This window comes from Plasmodium fragile, assembly GCF_000956335.1.
Source record: "Plasmodium fragile strain nilgiri unlocalized apicoplast scaffold supercont1.248, whole genome shotgun sequence".
NCBI lineage: Eukaryota > Apicomplexa > Aconoidasida > Haemosporida > Plasmodiidae > Plasmodium > Plasmodium fragile.
In genome coordinates this window covers 11,960-27,514 of record NW_012192828.1, presented here as the reverse complement: position 1 = coordinate 27,514, position 15,555 = coordinate 11,960, and the positions used below count along the sequence as shown (strand labels likewise).

General features: G+C 11.3%; 18 protein-coding genes, 2 non-coding genes and 3 pseudogenes across 23 annotated transcripts; 6 read left to right on the top strand and 17 right to left on the bottom strand. All coding sequences in view use genetic code 11, as the record gives it.

Annotated features, from left to right (window-relative positions):
- Position 1: 1 nt before the first annotated feature.
- On the top strand, positions 2-2,320 carry AK88_07049 (DNA-directed RNA polymerase subunit B; the record flags this gene model as incomplete). Its single annotated transcript has 1 exon — positions 2-2,320. A coding segment is annotated over one exon (2,319 nt), but the record flags the coding sequence as incomplete, so codon positions are not given.
- Positions 2,321-2,323: 3 nt separating this feature from the next.
- On the top strand, positions 2,324-4,045 carry AK88_07048 (DNA-directed RNA polymerase subunit C1; the record flags this gene model as incomplete). The annotated part of the gene is made up of 1 exon: positions 2,324-4,045. The coding sequence occupies one exon, from the start codon at positions 2,324-2,326 to the stop codon at positions 4,043-4,045; it is 1,722 nt and encodes a 573-aa protein (XP_031850611.1).
- Positions 4,046-4,054: 9 nt separating this feature from the next.
- AK88_07047 (DNA-directed RNA polymerase subunit C2) lies at positions 4,055-5,632 on the top strand (the record flags this gene model as incomplete). Its single annotated transcript has 1 exon — positions 4,055-5,632. The coding sequence occupies one exon, from the start codon at positions 4,055-4,057 to the stop codon at positions 5,630-5,632; it is 1,578 nt and encodes a 525-aa protein (XP_031850610.1).
- A 65-nt stretch (positions 5,633-5,697) lies between these two features.
- AK88_07046 (DNA-directed RNA polymerase subunit C2) lies at positions 5,698-6,831 on the top strand (the record flags this gene model as incomplete). Its single annotated transcript has 1 exon — positions 5,698-6,831. A coding segment is annotated over one exon (1,134 nt), but the record flags the coding sequence as incomplete, so codon positions are not given.
- Positions 6,832-6,843: 12 nt separating this feature from the next.
- On the top strand, positions 6,844-7,524 carry AK88_07045 (ribosomal protein S2; the record flags this gene model as incomplete). Its single annotated transcript has 1 exon — positions 6,844-7,524. One exon carries the CDS (start codon positions 6,844-6,846, stop codon positions 7,522-7,524), a length of 681 nt encoding a protein of 226 aa, XP_031850608.1.
- AK88_07044 (uncharacterized protein) lies at positions 7,511-7,822 on the bottom strand (the record flags this gene model as incomplete). The annotated part of the gene is made up of 1 exon: positions 7,511-7,822. The coding sequence occupies one exon, from the start codon at positions 7,820-7,822 to the stop codon at positions 7,511-7,513; it is 312 nt and encodes a 103-aa protein (XP_031850607.1).
- Positions 7,823-7,847: 25 nt separating this feature from the next.
- AK88_07043 lies at positions 7,848-7,933 on the bottom strand. Its single transcript has one exon. It is a non-coding gene; the product is annotated as a tRNA-Ser (tRNA).
- Positions 7,934-7,940: 7 nt separating this feature from the next.
- Positions 7,941-8,171, bottom strand: AK88_07042 (uncharacterized protein; the record flags this gene model as incomplete). Its single annotated transcript has 1 exon — positions 7,941-8,171. The coding sequence occupies one exon, from the start codon at positions 8,169-8,171 to the stop codon at positions 7,941-7,943; it is 231 nt and encodes a 76-aa protein (XP_031850606.1).
- Positions 8,172-8,203: 32 nt separating this feature from the next.
- On the bottom strand, positions 8,204-8,276 carry AK88_07041 (annotated as a pseudogene). The gene has a single exon. The product of its transcript is annotated as a tRNA-OTHER (tRNA).
- Positions 8,277-8,279: 3 nt separating this feature from the next.
- Positions 8,280-10,568, bottom strand: AK88_07040 (caseinolytic protease C; the record flags this gene model as incomplete). Its single annotated transcript has 1 exon — positions 8,280-10,568. The coding sequence occupies one exon, from the start codon at positions 10,566-10,568 to the stop codon at positions 8,280-8,282; it is 2,289 nt and encodes a 762-aa protein (XP_031850605.1).
- A 6-nt stretch (positions 10,569-10,574) lies between these two features.
- On the bottom strand, positions 10,575-10,952 carry AK88_07039 (uncharacterized protein; the record flags this gene model as incomplete). The annotated part of the gene is made up of 1 exon: positions 10,575-10,952. The coding sequence occupies one exon, from the start codon at positions 10,950-10,952 to the stop codon at positions 10,575-10,577; it is 378 nt and encodes a 125-aa protein (XP_031850604.1).
- Positions 10,953-10,987: 35 nt separating this feature from the next.
- Positions 10,988-11,058, bottom strand: AK88_07038 (annotated as a pseudogene). Its single transcript has one exon. The product of its transcript is annotated as a tRNA-OTHER (tRNA).
- A 92-nt stretch (positions 11,059-11,150) lies between these two features.
- AK88_07037 lies at positions 11,151-11,222 on the bottom strand (annotated as a pseudogene). Its single transcript has one exon. The product of its transcript is annotated as a tRNA-OTHER (tRNA).
- A 19-nt stretch (positions 11,223-11,241) lies between these two features.
- Positions 11,242-11,313, top strand: AK88_07036. Its single transcript has one exon. It is a non-coding gene; the product is annotated as a tRNA-Phe (tRNA).
- Positions 11,290-11,541, bottom strand: AK88_07035 (uncharacterized protein; the record flags this gene model as incomplete). Its single annotated transcript has 1 exon — positions 11,290-11,541. The coding sequence occupies one exon, from the start codon at positions 11,539-11,541 to the stop codon at positions 11,290-11,292; it is 252 nt and encodes an 83-aa protein (XP_031850603.1).
- A 6-nt stretch (positions 11,542-11,547) lies between these two features.
- AK88_07034 (elongation factor Tu) lies at positions 11,548-12,777 on the bottom strand (the record flags this gene model as incomplete). The annotated part of the gene is made up of 1 exon: positions 11,548-12,777. One exon carries the CDS (start codon positions 12,775-12,777, stop codon positions 11,548-11,550), a length of 1,230 nt encoding a protein of 409 aa, XP_031850602.1.
- A 71-nt stretch (positions 12,778-12,848) lies between these two features.
- On the bottom strand, positions 12,849-13,283 carry AK88_07033 (ribosomal protein S7; the record flags this gene model as incomplete). Its single annotated transcript has 1 exon — positions 12,849-13,283. One exon carries the CDS (start codon positions 13,281-13,283, stop codon positions 12,849-12,851), a length of 435 nt encoding a protein of 144 aa, XP_031850601.1.
- Positions 13,284-13,304: 21 nt separating this feature from the next.
- On the bottom strand, positions 13,305-13,682 carry AK88_07032 (ribosomal protein S12; the record flags this gene model as incomplete). The annotated part of the gene is made up of 1 exon: positions 13,305-13,682. One exon carries the CDS (start codon positions 13,680-13,682, stop codon positions 13,305-13,307), a length of 378 nt encoding a protein of 125 aa, XP_031850600.1.
- Positions 13,676-14,077, bottom strand: AK88_07031 (ribosomal protein S11; the record flags this gene model as incomplete). The annotated part of the gene is made up of 1 exon: positions 13,676-14,077. One exon carries the CDS (start codon positions 14,075-14,077, stop codon positions 13,676-13,678), a length of 402 nt encoding a protein of 133 aa, XP_031850599.1.
- Positions 14,074-14,184, bottom strand: AK88_07030 (ribosomal protein L36; the record flags this gene model as incomplete). The annotated part of the gene is made up of 1 exon: positions 14,074-14,184. One exon carries the CDS (start codon positions 14,182-14,184, stop codon positions 14,074-14,076), a length of 111 nt encoding a protein of 36 aa, XP_031850598.1.
- AK88_07029 (uncharacterized protein) lies at positions 14,181-14,423 on the bottom strand (the record flags this gene model as incomplete). Its single annotated transcript has 1 exon — positions 14,181-14,423. The coding sequence occupies one exon, from the start codon at positions 14,421-14,423 to the stop codon at positions 14,181-14,183; it is 243 nt and encodes an 80-aa protein (XP_031850597.1).
- A 3-nt stretch (positions 14,424-14,426) lies between these two features.
- On the bottom strand, positions 14,427-15,149 carry AK88_07028 (ribosomal protein S5; the record flags this gene model as incomplete). The annotated part of the gene is made up of 1 exon: positions 14,427-15,149. The coding sequence occupies one exon, from the start codon at positions 15,147-15,149 to the stop codon at positions 14,427-14,429; it is 723 nt and encodes a 240-aa protein (XP_031850596.1).
- On the bottom strand, positions 15,146-15,457 carry AK88_07027 (ribosomal protein L6; the record flags this gene model as incomplete). The annotated part of the gene is made up of 1 exon: positions 15,146-15,457. The coding sequence occupies one exon, from the start codon at positions 15,455-15,457 to the stop codon at positions 15,146-15,148; it is 312 nt and encodes a 103-aa protein (XP_031850595.1).
- Between the last annotated feature and the right edge of the window lie 98 nt (positions 15,458-15,555).

Sequence of the window (15,555 nt, the reverse complement as noted above, 5' to 3'; positions counted from 1 at the left end):
TATAAAAAATAATTTTTTATATTATTATAATTATTATATAAATAATATATATAATAAAAAATTTTATTCTATAATAGATCATTTATTAAATAAAAGTAGAGAACATATAAAAGATTTTAAATATAAAATATTAAATATTAAAAATTTTAATATTGAATTATTATTAAATTATAAAAAATATATAAATATTATATTAGAAAATATAAATATAAATCCTTTAATTCAGTATTCTGATCAGACAAATAATTTATCTGAGATAAATCAAAAATTTAAAATTAATATGATTACAACGGGATTAAATTCTAAATTTATTTTAAATAATGATTTAAGAGAATTACCTAGAAATATATTAGGATATATTAGTTTAATTAATACTAATGAAGGATTAACTTGTGGATTAGTTAATTATTTAACTATTAATGTTCATTTAAATTTAAAATATAAATTAATTATATATTATAAATATTTATTTTATTATAAATACAATTTTAAATTAATATTAAATATTTTTAATAAAAATTTTTATAATATTTATTTTAATAAAATTTATTTAAAAAAAAATATAAATTTTAATAAAACAAATATTTTAACTATAAATAGAAATACATTTAAAATAAATAATATTTTAAAAAATACAATATATATACCTTTTAATTATTTACTATCTTTTATTGAAAATTTAATTCCTTTTATACATTATAATGATTCAATAAGAAATTTAATGAGTATAAAAATGCATGTTCAAATTATTCCTATTTTATATCCTACTTTAAATAATATTATTACAAATTATAATTTTATTTTAAATAAATATTTAAATTATTTAATTATTTCTTATCAAGAAGGTATTGTTATTTATGTTTCTTATATAAAAATAATAATAAGAGATATTTTTAATAGACAAATAATTTATTATTTAAATAATTATAAAAAATTCAATCAAAATATATTATTAATATATAAACCTATAGTTTGGGTAGGTGAAAAGGTTAATATAGGTAAAATATTAGCTATAAATTCAAATTTATTATATTGTGAATATAGTTTAGGAAATAATTTATTAGTAGGATATGGTTCTTATTTAGGTTATGAATATGAGGATGCCGTTATTATTAATAAAAAATTATTATATAATAATTTATATACATCATTACATTTAAATATTTATGAAGTTTCTTTTAATATATTAAATAATATACCTGAAATATGTAGTATAAATTTATCTAAAATACATTATAAGAATAAAAAAAATTTAGATAAATATGGTATAATTAAAGAAGGTTCTTTTGTATTAGCTAATAATATATTAATTTCAAAATTAATATTAATGCCTTTTATATTTGATAATAAAAATTTAATTAATATTATTAATTATTTATTTGGTAATAAATTAAGAGTTTTTAAAAATAAACCTATAATTTCTACAATATATGATATAGGTAGAGTAGTTAAAATTGAATTTTTATTTAATAATTTATATAATAAAAAAAAAGAAAATAATATTTATTTAAAAGTTAGAATATATATAGGGGTACAAAAATATTTAAAATTAGGAGATAAAATTTGTAATAGACATGGTCATAAAGGAGTTATTTCATATATAAATGAAATTAATGATATGCCTTATTTAAATAATAAAATACAGCCAGATATATTTATAAGTTCTATAAGTATTCCTTCTAGAATAAATATTGGTCAGATTTTAGAAGGTATATATGGATTAAATAGTTTATATACTAATAATAGATATATAATTTCTAATAATTTAAATAAAAATTATTATAATAATTATATAAATATTTTTAATTATTATAAATATAATTATAATAATAATTATAATATAAATAAAATGTCTTATAATTATAATAAATATTTTTTAAAAAATCCATTTACAGGTCATTTAATTAATAATAGTTTTTGTTTAAATAGTATTTATTATTATAAATTAATTCATATGATTCAGGATAAATTAAGATATAGATTTATAGGATTATATTCAGAATTAACACAACAACCTATTAAAGGGAATACTAAACAAGGAGGTCAAAGATTTGGAGAAATGGAAGTATGGGCATTAGAAGCTTTTGGAGCTTCTTTTTTATTTAAAGAATTTTTTACATATAAATCTGATGATATTAAAAGTAGAAAATTATTAAAAAATTATTTATTTAATAATAATAAGATGAAAACTACATTTATTTCAGAAACTTTTAAATTAATTTTAAAAGAATTACAAAGTTTATCTATTAATATAGAAACATTTTGTATATTTAATAATAATAATTTTATAAATAATTTACCTATAAATATAATTTATTAATATATGATACTTTATAATAATATAAATTTTATAGGATTAAAATTAAATATTTTAAATCCTAAACAAATAATAAAATGGTCTTCTTTATTTTATAAAAATAAAATTATAATAGGAGAAGTTTTAATACCTAATACTATAAATTTTAATACAGGATTACCTATTTTAAATGGATTATTTTGTGAAAAAATATTTGATTATATGTATATATGGAATTGTGATTGTAATAAAAAAATGTATAATATAAATAATTTTTCTTTAGGATTATATTGTATATTTTGTAAAAATAAATTAAAAATTAATATTTATAGAAAATATAAAATAGGTTTTATATTTTTAAATATACCTATTTTACATTTATGGTATTTAACTGGTCCATTAAAGGTAGCTTCTTTATTATTAAATAAAAATATTATTTATTTAAAATTTTTAATTTATTATAAATATTTTTTTAATAATATAAAATATAAACAATATTTTTATTATAATAAATTATATTTAAAATTTAATATAAATAAAAAAAAATATAATATAATTCAATATTTATTTTCACATAATATTTTATATAAAAAATTAAAAAATTTAAATTTATTAACAGAATTATTAAATAATAAAGAAATATTATTAAATAAAAATATATATTATAAAAAATATATTTATAAAAAAATTAATATATTAAATTTATTTATAATTAATAATATAAAACCTAATTGGATTTTTTTAGATTTATTACCAATATTACCAGCTGGATTAAGACCTTATTTATATATTGATAATAGTATGTATATTATGTCTACAATTAATGAAAATTATAGATTAATAATTTTAAAAAATAATAAATTAAAATATTGGTTATATTTACGTAATAATATTTTTTTTATATTTGAAATAATAGAAAAGCGTTTATTACAACAATTAATTGATTATTTATTAATAAATAAATTAATTTTAAAAAATAATACTACTTTTTTTAATTTTAGTAAAATTTTTAAAGGTAAATATAGTATAATAAAATATAATTTATCAGGAAAAAGAGTAGATTTTTCAGGAAGATCTGTTATAACTGTAAATCCTAATATTATATATAATAATATAGGATTACCTTATTATATAAGTATAAATTTATTTAAACCTTTTTTAATAAATATTTTAAAATATAATTTTAAATTTAATGTTATATTTAAAAGTTTATTAATTAATAAAAATTTATTTAGTATTCAAAAATTTTTAAATAAATTATTACAAAATCAATTTGTAATAGTTAATAGAGCTCCTACATTACATAGAATGAATTTACAATCTTTTATACCTTTATTAACAGAAGGATATTCATTAAAATTTTATCCTTTAGGATGTTCAAGTTTTAATGCAGATTTTGACGGAGATCAAATGTCAATATTTTTACCTTTAATTAAAACTTCAAAATTTGAATCTAATATAAATCTAAATTTTGATAAGAATATTATATCACCTTCAAATAATTTAAATTTATTTAAAAATTTACAATATTATAAATTAGGAATTAATACATTATTAATTTTAAATTATAGTAAAGTATTAAATATTTTTTATTTTAATTCTATTGAAAAAATATATGAATATTATAATAATAATATATTATTTATATTTAATTTAGTTTGGATAAAATATATAAATAATAATGAAGTTTTTTATATATTAACTTCAGTTAATAGAGTAATTATAAATTTATATATGTATATATATTAAATTTTAAATATGTATTTTTATTTTTTTAATAAATATAATTTAAAAATTTTAGAAAAAAAATTATTAAATATATTTAAATATAATATAAGTTCTAAAATTTTACATGAATTATTATATTTAGGATGTGAATATAGTTTTATATATAATTATTCTTTAAATTTAAATGATTTTTCAAATTTAATATATTTATTAGTTTTATATAAAAATAAACTTAATAATAATATATATTATAATAAATATTATGAAATAAAATATAATTATATAAATATTTTTTTAAATAATTATTATTATTTAAAAATTATAAATAAAATTCAATTAATATTAAATAATATTATATATTTAAAAATTAATCCTATATCTTCTAATTTATTTTTATTTTTTAATAATAAAATAAAAATTAAATATTCACAATTACAACAATTAATTGGGTATAAAGGGTATATTTCTAATATAAAAGGGGTTATTTATGAAAAACCTATTATAAATAATTATATTAATGAATTATCAATATATGAATATATTTTATCTTGTTATGGTTCAAAAAAAGGTATAATAGATACAGCTTTAAAAACAGCAGATTCAGGATATTTAACAAAGCGTTTAATTAATATAACAAATAATTTTATAATTAAAGAGATAAATTGTAAATCTCCTTTTATTTTTAAATATAGATGTAATATGGATATATATGGTAATATTATATTACCATTTAATATTTTACAATTTAAAATATTACAAAATAATATCATAAATAAATATAAGGGTATATATTTTGATTTAAAAAATATTTATATTACTAAATATATATTAAATAATTTATTAAATTTATTATCTAATATTTATATATATTTAAATATAAAATCAATATATTTATGTAGTATATTTAATAATATATGTAATAATTGTTTAGGTTATAAACAATTATATAAACATAATTTAGGGCAACATATAGGAGTTATATCTAGTGAAGCAATAGGAGAACCTAGTACACAAATGGTATTAAGAACTTTTCATGTAAATTCTATTTTAAAAGATAAATATAATTATAATATTTTAAAACAAAATAATATTTATAAATTGAATTTTTATAAATTTAAAATTAATAAAGTATTTAAATTGATTTTTAATTTTAAAAAATATATAAATAATAAATTTAATTTAATATTTTTAATAAATAAATTATTATTTAAATGTAAATATGTACATTATAATTATATAATAATTAATAGATTTATTAAATATAATTTTATATATAATTCTATTTCTAGAAATTTTAAATATACTTTTAATAGTATATTTATAAAATATTTTAATAATAAAGTAAAATATTATAGTTTAAATATGATACAATTATTAATAAAAAATTTATATAATAAATGGATTATATATAATTTATATACTTATTATTTTTATTATAATTATATTAAATTATATAATATAAATAAAAAGGGTATAATTTATAATTTTAATATTAATAAAAAATTAAATATTATATATTTTATAAAAAGTTTTATTAATTTTTATTCATATTTAAATATAAAAAATGATAATATTATATTAAATTCTAATTTTTTTAAAAAAAAATAAAATATGACTTTTTTAATAGATTTTAATAATATACAAAATACAAATATTTTTATAAATATAATAATATATTATATTATAAAATAAAATTATTTTTATATTTATATGAAATATTAACTTATAATTGGAATAAATATTTATTATTAAATTCTAAATATAATTTATTTATTATATATAATAATTATATTAAATATTTATATAAATATAATATTAAAGTTGTTTTATATTTTTTAAAGAATTTATTTTTTATAAATAATAATTTTATAAATAATAATATTTTATATACTTATAATATTATTTATAATAATCAAAATAATATTTTAAATATATATAAAAAAAATATAATTAAATTATTAAATAATAATTTATATAATAAAATATTTTATATGTATTATAATAAAAATTTATCTAATTTATATTTAAATGATATAACAATAGGATTACAATCTATTAATATTATATTTGAAAATAAAAATATTAAAAATAATATTTCTTTTATTTCAAATAATATATATGTAATTTTTTATATTAAATATTATAATTATTTAAATAATATTATATATATATATAATGTTTTTAATATATATAAAATTAATTATTTTAAATATAAATTAAATTTTTATTCATATATTTTTGAAGATATAAGTTCTATTTTATATAGTGGATATTCATTAAATACAGATTTTTATTTAATTAATAATAATTTGAGATTTTATTTTAGATATTTATTATTTAATATAAATATTTATCAATCAATTAAAAGTTCTTATATTTATATATATAATATTTTAATAGAATCAATTTTAAAACAATATAGTTATCAAAATATTTATTTGCCTTCAATATATTTTGAATTAATTATAAAAAAAATGTTATCATGTATAAAAATAATTTCTAATAATTTTAAAGTATTTAAATATAATAATATTATACCTTTATATTTAATAAATATACTTAATTATTCATTAATTTTAAATAAATATCAAATATATAAATATGAACCTATTATTTTAGGAATTACAAAATCAATTTTAGCAAATTCTGGATTTTTAACAAATATAAGTTTTCAAAATACATTTAAAATTATAAGTTTAAATATTTTAAATAATAAAATAGATTGGTTAATTGATATAAAATCAAAAATAATAATGACGGATTTATTACCAGTAGGTAATGGGTGGTATAGATATTTAAAAATTTAATTAAAAAAAATAATGTTTATTACATTTTACACTTTATTAAGATCAAAAATTTATATTAATAATATTTACGAAACGATTCATTTAAATAATTATAAATTTATATATAAAATTAAACATAATTATTGTATTTTAAATTTTATTTTAATAATTTTATATTTATATAAATTATATTTATATATTTATAATATATCTTTAACAAATAATAAAATTTTATTTATTAATAATAATAATTTATTTATTAATTTTATTATTAAAATGTGTTATTTAACTAATAATTTTTATATAATTAAATGGATTCCTGGATTATTAACAAATTGGATTTTTTTTAAAAAAAAAATTATAATTTATATATGGTTAAATAAATTATTTAAAAATAAATATTATATTAATATATTATCAAAAAAATGTTTATATAAATTAAAATATATTTATAATAAATTATATTTAAATTTACATGGTATAAAAAGTATGTTAATTTTACCAAAATATATTTTTTTAGTAAAATATAATAATTTAATTTTAAAAGAAATTTCTAAATTAAAATTAGTTTTAATAAGTTTTATAAATTTAAGTTTAGATTCAAATTATATAAATATAAAAATTTTAGGTAATTATAATAATTATAAATCTATTAAATTAATATATAAAATAATTTATACATCTATTATTCATAGTAAAATTAAAAATATGTAAATATATGTTTAATTATATATATATTATTATATATAAAAGAAATATATAAAATATTATACCAAAAATTTAGTTGTTTAATTAATAATAAATTATATTTATTAGATATTATATATAATAATTTTATATTATTATATTTATAAAATATAATATTATATAAATATTTATTTGAATTTTTACTTTTTAATAATAAATTAAATTTATTTATATAAATAAATTTTTTAATATTATTTATTTTTATATTTTTAAATTTTTTTAATAAAATATTTTTTTTTAATTTATAATATAAATTAAATATCATTTTTTTTATAATTATATATTATATAAAGAGAAAATGGGATTCGAACCCATGAAATATATTATATTTTTTTGATCTCAAATCAAATACAATAAACCACTCTGTCATTTCCCTTAATTTTTTATTTTATATTATATAATAAAAGTTTTAATAAATTTTTAGTTAATATATAATTATATTTTAAATATTTTAATAATTTATAATATATACAAGAAATTATATTTAATTTAGAATTATAAATACCTAATTTTAAAATTTTAAATTTATTATTTTTTATTATATATAAATAAATTTTATATGTTTTATATAAAGTTTTATTTGATTTTGAATATAAAAAAATTATTTTTTTCATTATAATTTTAATAAATAATACTATATATATTATACAAATAATGGAATTTGAATCCATATCTTTAATATGGAAAATTAATATTTTACCTATTTAAACTATATTTGTTATTTATAATGAAAATATATTAAAATTTAAATTATAATATTTATTTAAAAAATAATATAAAATATATTTATTTTTTATAAAATAATTTTTATCATAAGTTAATAATAAATCACTTATTGATTTATTTAAAATTAATTCTAATATTCTTTTTAATGGACGAGCTCCATATAAAGGATTATAAGTTAATTTAATTAAAAAGTATTTTAATTCATTTTTAATATAAATTGTAATATTTAATTTATTTAAATATAATTTAATTTTTAATTCATTTATAAATTTATTAAATATTAATAATAAAGAATTAATATTTAAAGGATTAAATATTAATATATTTGTTAATCTATTTAATAATTCAGGTTTAAAATAATTATTAATACTTAATTTAATATTTTTTTGTATATCTTTTAAATCTATATTAGATAAATAATATTTATTTTTTAAATATATATCATAATTTTTAGGACAACCTAAATTACTTGTTAATAAAATAATTGTATTAGTAAAATCTATTAATTTACCTGTTGTATCAGTTAATCTACCTTCATCTAATATTTGTAACATTATATTATATATATCAGGATGAGCTTTTTCTATTTCATCAAATAATATTATAGAATTAGGATTATTATAAACTTGTTCTGTTAATTGACCTCCTTCTGAATATCCTATATAACCAGGAGGTGAACCAATTAATCTAGATATTGAATGTTTTTCCATATATTCACTCATATCAAATCTAATTAATTCTTTTTCAGAACCAAATAAATATTTTGCTAATATTTTAGCAAATTCAGTTTTACCAGTACCACTAGGACCACATAAAATCCAACTACCTATAGGTTTATTTTTAGTTTTTAATCCTATTATATTTTGTTTAATTAAAGGTAAAATTTTATTAAATATATGATTTTGACCATGTATATTTTTATATAAATAATATTCTAATTGTTTTATATTATATTTTGTAATTTTATTATTTTTAAATAATATAGTTTTAGAAGTATTTAAATATTCTGAAATTGTATTTCTTATATCTTCATATGTTAAAATAAAATTTTTTTTATTTTGTAAAGATATGTTATTAGTTGATAAATAATTAAAATTAGAATATTGTACTTTATTTTTTAATAAATATTTTTTAGAACATAAATTTTCTAATAAAATAAATGGTATTATAGGAGAATTTATATTTTTAATATATTTTTTACTTAAATTAATTAATTCATATATAATATAATTATTTATATGTATTTTATAATAATTTATGTATTTATATATATTATATTTTAAAATTAAAAATATTTGTAAAAAAGATAAATTTTTTATTTGAATTTTATAAAAAAAATAATCTTTTAATAAATTATTAGATTGAAAATATAATTTATATTTATCTTTAGTTGTAATTATAAATATATGAATATTATAATTATATATTTTAGATAATAATAAATATAAATAATATAATTTATTTAAATTATCTATATTATTATCATTATTTGTTATATTAAATATTTCAATATTTTTAATAATTAAAATTAATTTATAATTATTTATAAAATATTTTGATATATTTAATATTTTTAATATTATTGTATGTATATCATAATTTAATAATTCATTTAATATCCATATTTCTGTATTATGTAAATATATAGGTACTATTTTATTTTTTATATTTTTTATTAATATTTGTAATAATGAAAATATATTTTCTTCTACTCCTTCTATTATAATATGTTTTTTTATTTTTAAATTTAAAATTTGTAATAATTTTGAATATTGATATTGATTAAAATTATTATTATAATTATATATAAAATTTATATTATATATATTTGTTGAAAATTCTTCTAATTTTTTTCTTATATTACTAGGAAATATAGTTGTAGATATATAAAAATTTAAATAAGAAAAATTTAAATTTAAATATTTAAATATATATTTTATATCTTTATCATTTTCATTTAATAATAATAATAATAAATTAAAAGAATTTATTTTAAAATTAAAATTATTTAATTTTTTTAATATATTAATAATTTTATATGAAAATATTGTATTAATTACATTTTTATTATATTTATATTTATTTAATAAAAATAAAATTAATTTATCAGTTATTAATTTTTTATTTATTTTAAAAAATTTTGCACATAAATTATCTGTTAATAATAAACTTAATAATAAATGAATAGGCATTATAAAATAATTATCATATTTTAATGCTAAATATTCTGCTTTAATAAATATTATTATTAATTCTTTAGTACTATATAAATTATTTAGAATCATGGTGTTTTATTTTTTTTTATAATTTATTATTTTAATATTATTAATTATAATATTTAACAATTGATTTATATTATAAAATAATAATTGAAATTTTTTATATAATAATATTTTATATATTAAATATATTTTATTTAATTTATTATAATATTGTTTATATAAATTAAATATTGTATAATTATATATTATTTTAAAATTTTTATCAGTATAAATATAAATAATAAAAATATTAAATTTATATTTATTAATATATTCTGTTATTTTTTTATTTAATAAATTTATATTAATATTATATATTTTAAATCTAGAATTTAAAATAGAATTTAAATTAATTTTATTATTATCAATATTTTTTACTAAAAATTTACATTTATATAAAATAATCATTATATTATTTATATATTTAATAATATTATTATATACATGTCTTAAAGGATTTGAACCTTTATTATAAATTTTGGAAATTTATATTTTTACTTTAAATTAAAGACATAATTTAAATATATATGAATAAAGAGAATTAAACTCTTATAACAATTTTGGTAAAATTGTATTTTATCTTTAAATTATATTCATTACTTTATTTTAGAATAATAGGATTCGAACCTATATTAATGAAATCAAAATTCATTACCTTAACCTTTTGGTTATATTCTATTATTATATTATATATTAAGTCATTATAGCTCAATGGTAGAGCAATGGATTGAAGATCCATATGTTATCAGTTCAAATCTGATTTTTGACATTTATTTAATAATAATATTATAAATAAAAAATTTATTAAATATTTATATTTATTATATATAATTATTTTATAATATTTATTTTTATTAATAAATATATATATTAAAATAATTATATATATCCATATATATATATTATAATAAAATATATTAAAATATTTAATAAATTTAAATATTTTTTTTATAAAAATTTTATTTAATATATTATTATTATTTTTTTTTTTTAACATATTTTATTAATCTATAATATCTATTATAATACCTGCTCCTATAGTTTTTCCTCCTTCTCTTATAGAAAATTTCTGATTTAAAATTAATACAATATAATGTTTTAATTCTATATGTAAAGTTAATTTATCTCCAGGCATTCCTATTTTTTGAATATTATTATTTAAATATATATTTTTTATCTCTCCAGTTACATCTACTATATGAATAAAAAATTGAGGTTTATAACCTATATTAAAAGGTTTATGACGACCCCCTTCTTCTTTAGTTAATATATATGTTTCAGCTATAAAAGATTTATATACTTTTAATGTATTTGGAGTAGATAAAATCATACCTCTTTTTATTTCATTTTTTTGAATATTTCTTAATAAAATACCTACATTATCTCCTGATTGAGCTTGAATTAATTGTTTTTTAAACATTTCTAATCCAATAACTGTTGTAAAAATAGATGATTTTTCAAATTTTAAAATTTCTACTTCCTCATTTAAATTTATATGTCCTTGATCTATTTTACCAGTTACTACAGTACCTCTTCCAGTAATTGAAAATACATCTTCTATAGACATTAAAAAATTCTCATTTAATTTATCTCTATTTATTTTAATATTATCAATTATATTAATTAAATCATTTAATTTTTGTATCCAAATATTAGATTTTATTAATTCATAATTTTTATTTTTTTGTATTATATTAATTACATTTAATGCAGATCCAGTTAATATATGAATATTATCTAAATTAAAATTATATTTAACTAATAATTCATGTATTTCTAATTTAATAAAATCAATTAATTCAATATCATTACACAAATCTTCTTTATTTAAAAAAATTATTATATTTTTAATACCTATCTGTTTAATTAATAATAAATGTTCATATGTTTGTGGCATTATACCATCTATTATAGATATTACTAAAATTGCTATATCCATTTGTGTAGCTCCTATAATCATATTTTTAATATAATCTGAATGACCAGGACAATCAATATGTGCACAATGTTTTGTTATTGTTTCATATTCTATATGTGTTGTATTAATAGTTATACCTCTTATTTTTTCTTCAGGAGCTGAATCAATATCAGAATAATTATATTTTTTAGATAATCCTTGTAAATTTAATAAATAAGATATTGCTGTTGTTAAAGTTGTTTTACCATGATCAACATGACCTATAGTACCTAAATTTATATGTTGTTTATTTCTTATAAATAATTTATTATTCATAAATATAAAAATTATAATATATAATATTTATTTACTTTACTATAAATAATAATATAATCCTAATGTTAATATTAATTTTTATTATTTTTTTTATCTAATAAATATATATATGCTCTATTAGATATAAATTGTTTTATTAAATTTAATTTAACTTTATATAAATCACCTTCTTTATTATAACTTAAAATTAAATATTTACAAATAATTTTATATAATAATAAATCTTTATCTTTTATTATTTTATTAAATAATTTATATACATTAAATATAGATTGTTCATATGTTATAACTATAGGTACATTATACTTATTAGTATTAATTTTTATTTTATAAAATGAAAAAGGTAATAATAAATTTTTTATAGCTTTATTAAAAATAAATATACTTAATTTATTAGTTATTTTTTTTAATAAATATAATATATATATTAATAATTTTATACTTTTATTAAGTTTACCTTTTTTTAAAAATATTTTTATAAAATATTTAAATATCATTATTGTCATATATAATTAATTATTTTTTTATTATTTATTTCTTTTTACTCCATATTTAGATCTAGAAGTTTTTCTATTTAAAACTCCTATAGAATCTAAAGATCCTCTAATTATTTTATATTTTATACCTGGTAAATCTTTTACTCTACCTCCTTTTATTAATACAAAATTATGTTCTTGAACAGATTTACCTTCTCCAGGAATATATGCTAACAATTCTTTATTATTTGATAATTTTATTTTTGCAACTTTTCTCAAAGCTGAATTAGGTTTTTTAGGAGTTTTAATTAATATTTTTAATACAATACCTTTTTTTTGAGGACATTTATTTAATAAAAAATTATTTTTTTTATCTCTTTTATTTTTTTTTATTTTTTTTTTATATAATAATTTATTTATTATTAACATTTTTTTTTTGAAATTTTACATCCATTATATGGTATAGAAGTTACATCAAATAATTTATTTATATTTAATTTTTTATTCTTATATTTTATGTTTAATAATAATTTTAATATATGTATTCTATAAGAATTTATACCATTAAAAATAACATTAATATTTAATAAATTTTTATTTATTAAATATTTTATTATATTAATAGTAATAATATTATTTGCTATTATAGTACTTTTTAATCTATTTTTAAAAGATTTTAAACATCCACATGAAAAATATTTTAAATTTTTTATATATATTAAATTATTATTATATTTTTTATATTTAGATACAGTTATTAATGTATTTTTTAAAGTTAACTTAAAATATAAAAATATTATATAATTATTATATAAAATTATCATTGTGTTTGTTTATGTTTTTTATTTATACAAATAATATGTAATTTTTTAAAACGTTTAATTAATTTACATTTATTACATATTTTTTTTATAGAAGAACGCTTTTTCATTTTATATTAAATTTTTTAATTTTATTAATAATTATATTATTTATTCTTATTCTTAAATTTTTATGTATATATATATTTAATCTATATACACTTATTTTAACTTTCAAAATATTATTTTTAATATTAAATATACTTATATTATTTAAACATAATAATAAATTAAATTTATATAAATTTAATCCATATATATATTTAAATATATGTACAATATATAAATTTTTATTTAAATATAATATCATTTTTTAAAACATATTAAATAATATTAATAATATTTTATTTAATAAATTATATTTATTATATATAACATTATAATATATAATAATTCTACAATTTAAATATCCTAAACATTCTAATAAATATTTTAATAATAAAAATCTAATATTAACATAACTATAAATTTTAAATTGTAATTTTACAAAAAATTTAGAACTATTAATATAAATATATTTTAATTTATATACATTTAATATTGAATATTTAAAATAATAAATATTATTTAATGCATTAATTTTTGAAGATATAATAGCTTTATTTATATTACTATTTTTTCCTATTCCTATACCTACCCAACCTTGTTTATTACCTAATAATATTATAATTTTATATCTTTTAATTCTTCCTTTTTTTATAGTATAAGAAATTTTTTTAATTTCAATAATTTTTTCTATAATATTAATTTTATTAAATATATTATCTTTATTTTTAAAATTTATTTTATTATATTTATAAATATAAAAAAATATATAATTAAAATTATAATTATTTTTATAAATAAAACTATTAAATTTATCTATAATATAATATAATTTTAAATATACTATTAAAATTAAATAATTTTTTACTAAATAAATAGAACTAAATTTAATTCTAAAATTTAATATAATAAAAATACTCTTTAATAATATTAATATATAATATAATAAATAATAATTATATAACCTATTTATATTATTTACAATAATCATAATATTTTTATTCCTAATTCTTTATATTTATTAATATATTGAAATGAATTAATTAAATTACCAATTGAATACAATATAAATAAATTAATACTATACATATATAATATATTTTTATTAATACAAATTTTACAATAAATTATTTTTGGTATTTTAATAATTATTTTATGATTATATTTTAATTTAAAAATTATTAAATTATATTTCTCTAAATAATAAAATTTATAATTAATACCTATTATATTTAATTTTAACTTATATATTTCATTTTGTAATTTTATTATATTATTAAAAAAAATATGTTTATACATTTTTAATAATAAATAAAATAAATTATTATATATATAATATATATATATAATACTTAATATATAAATATATTGTATTATTTTATTATTTATTATATTAT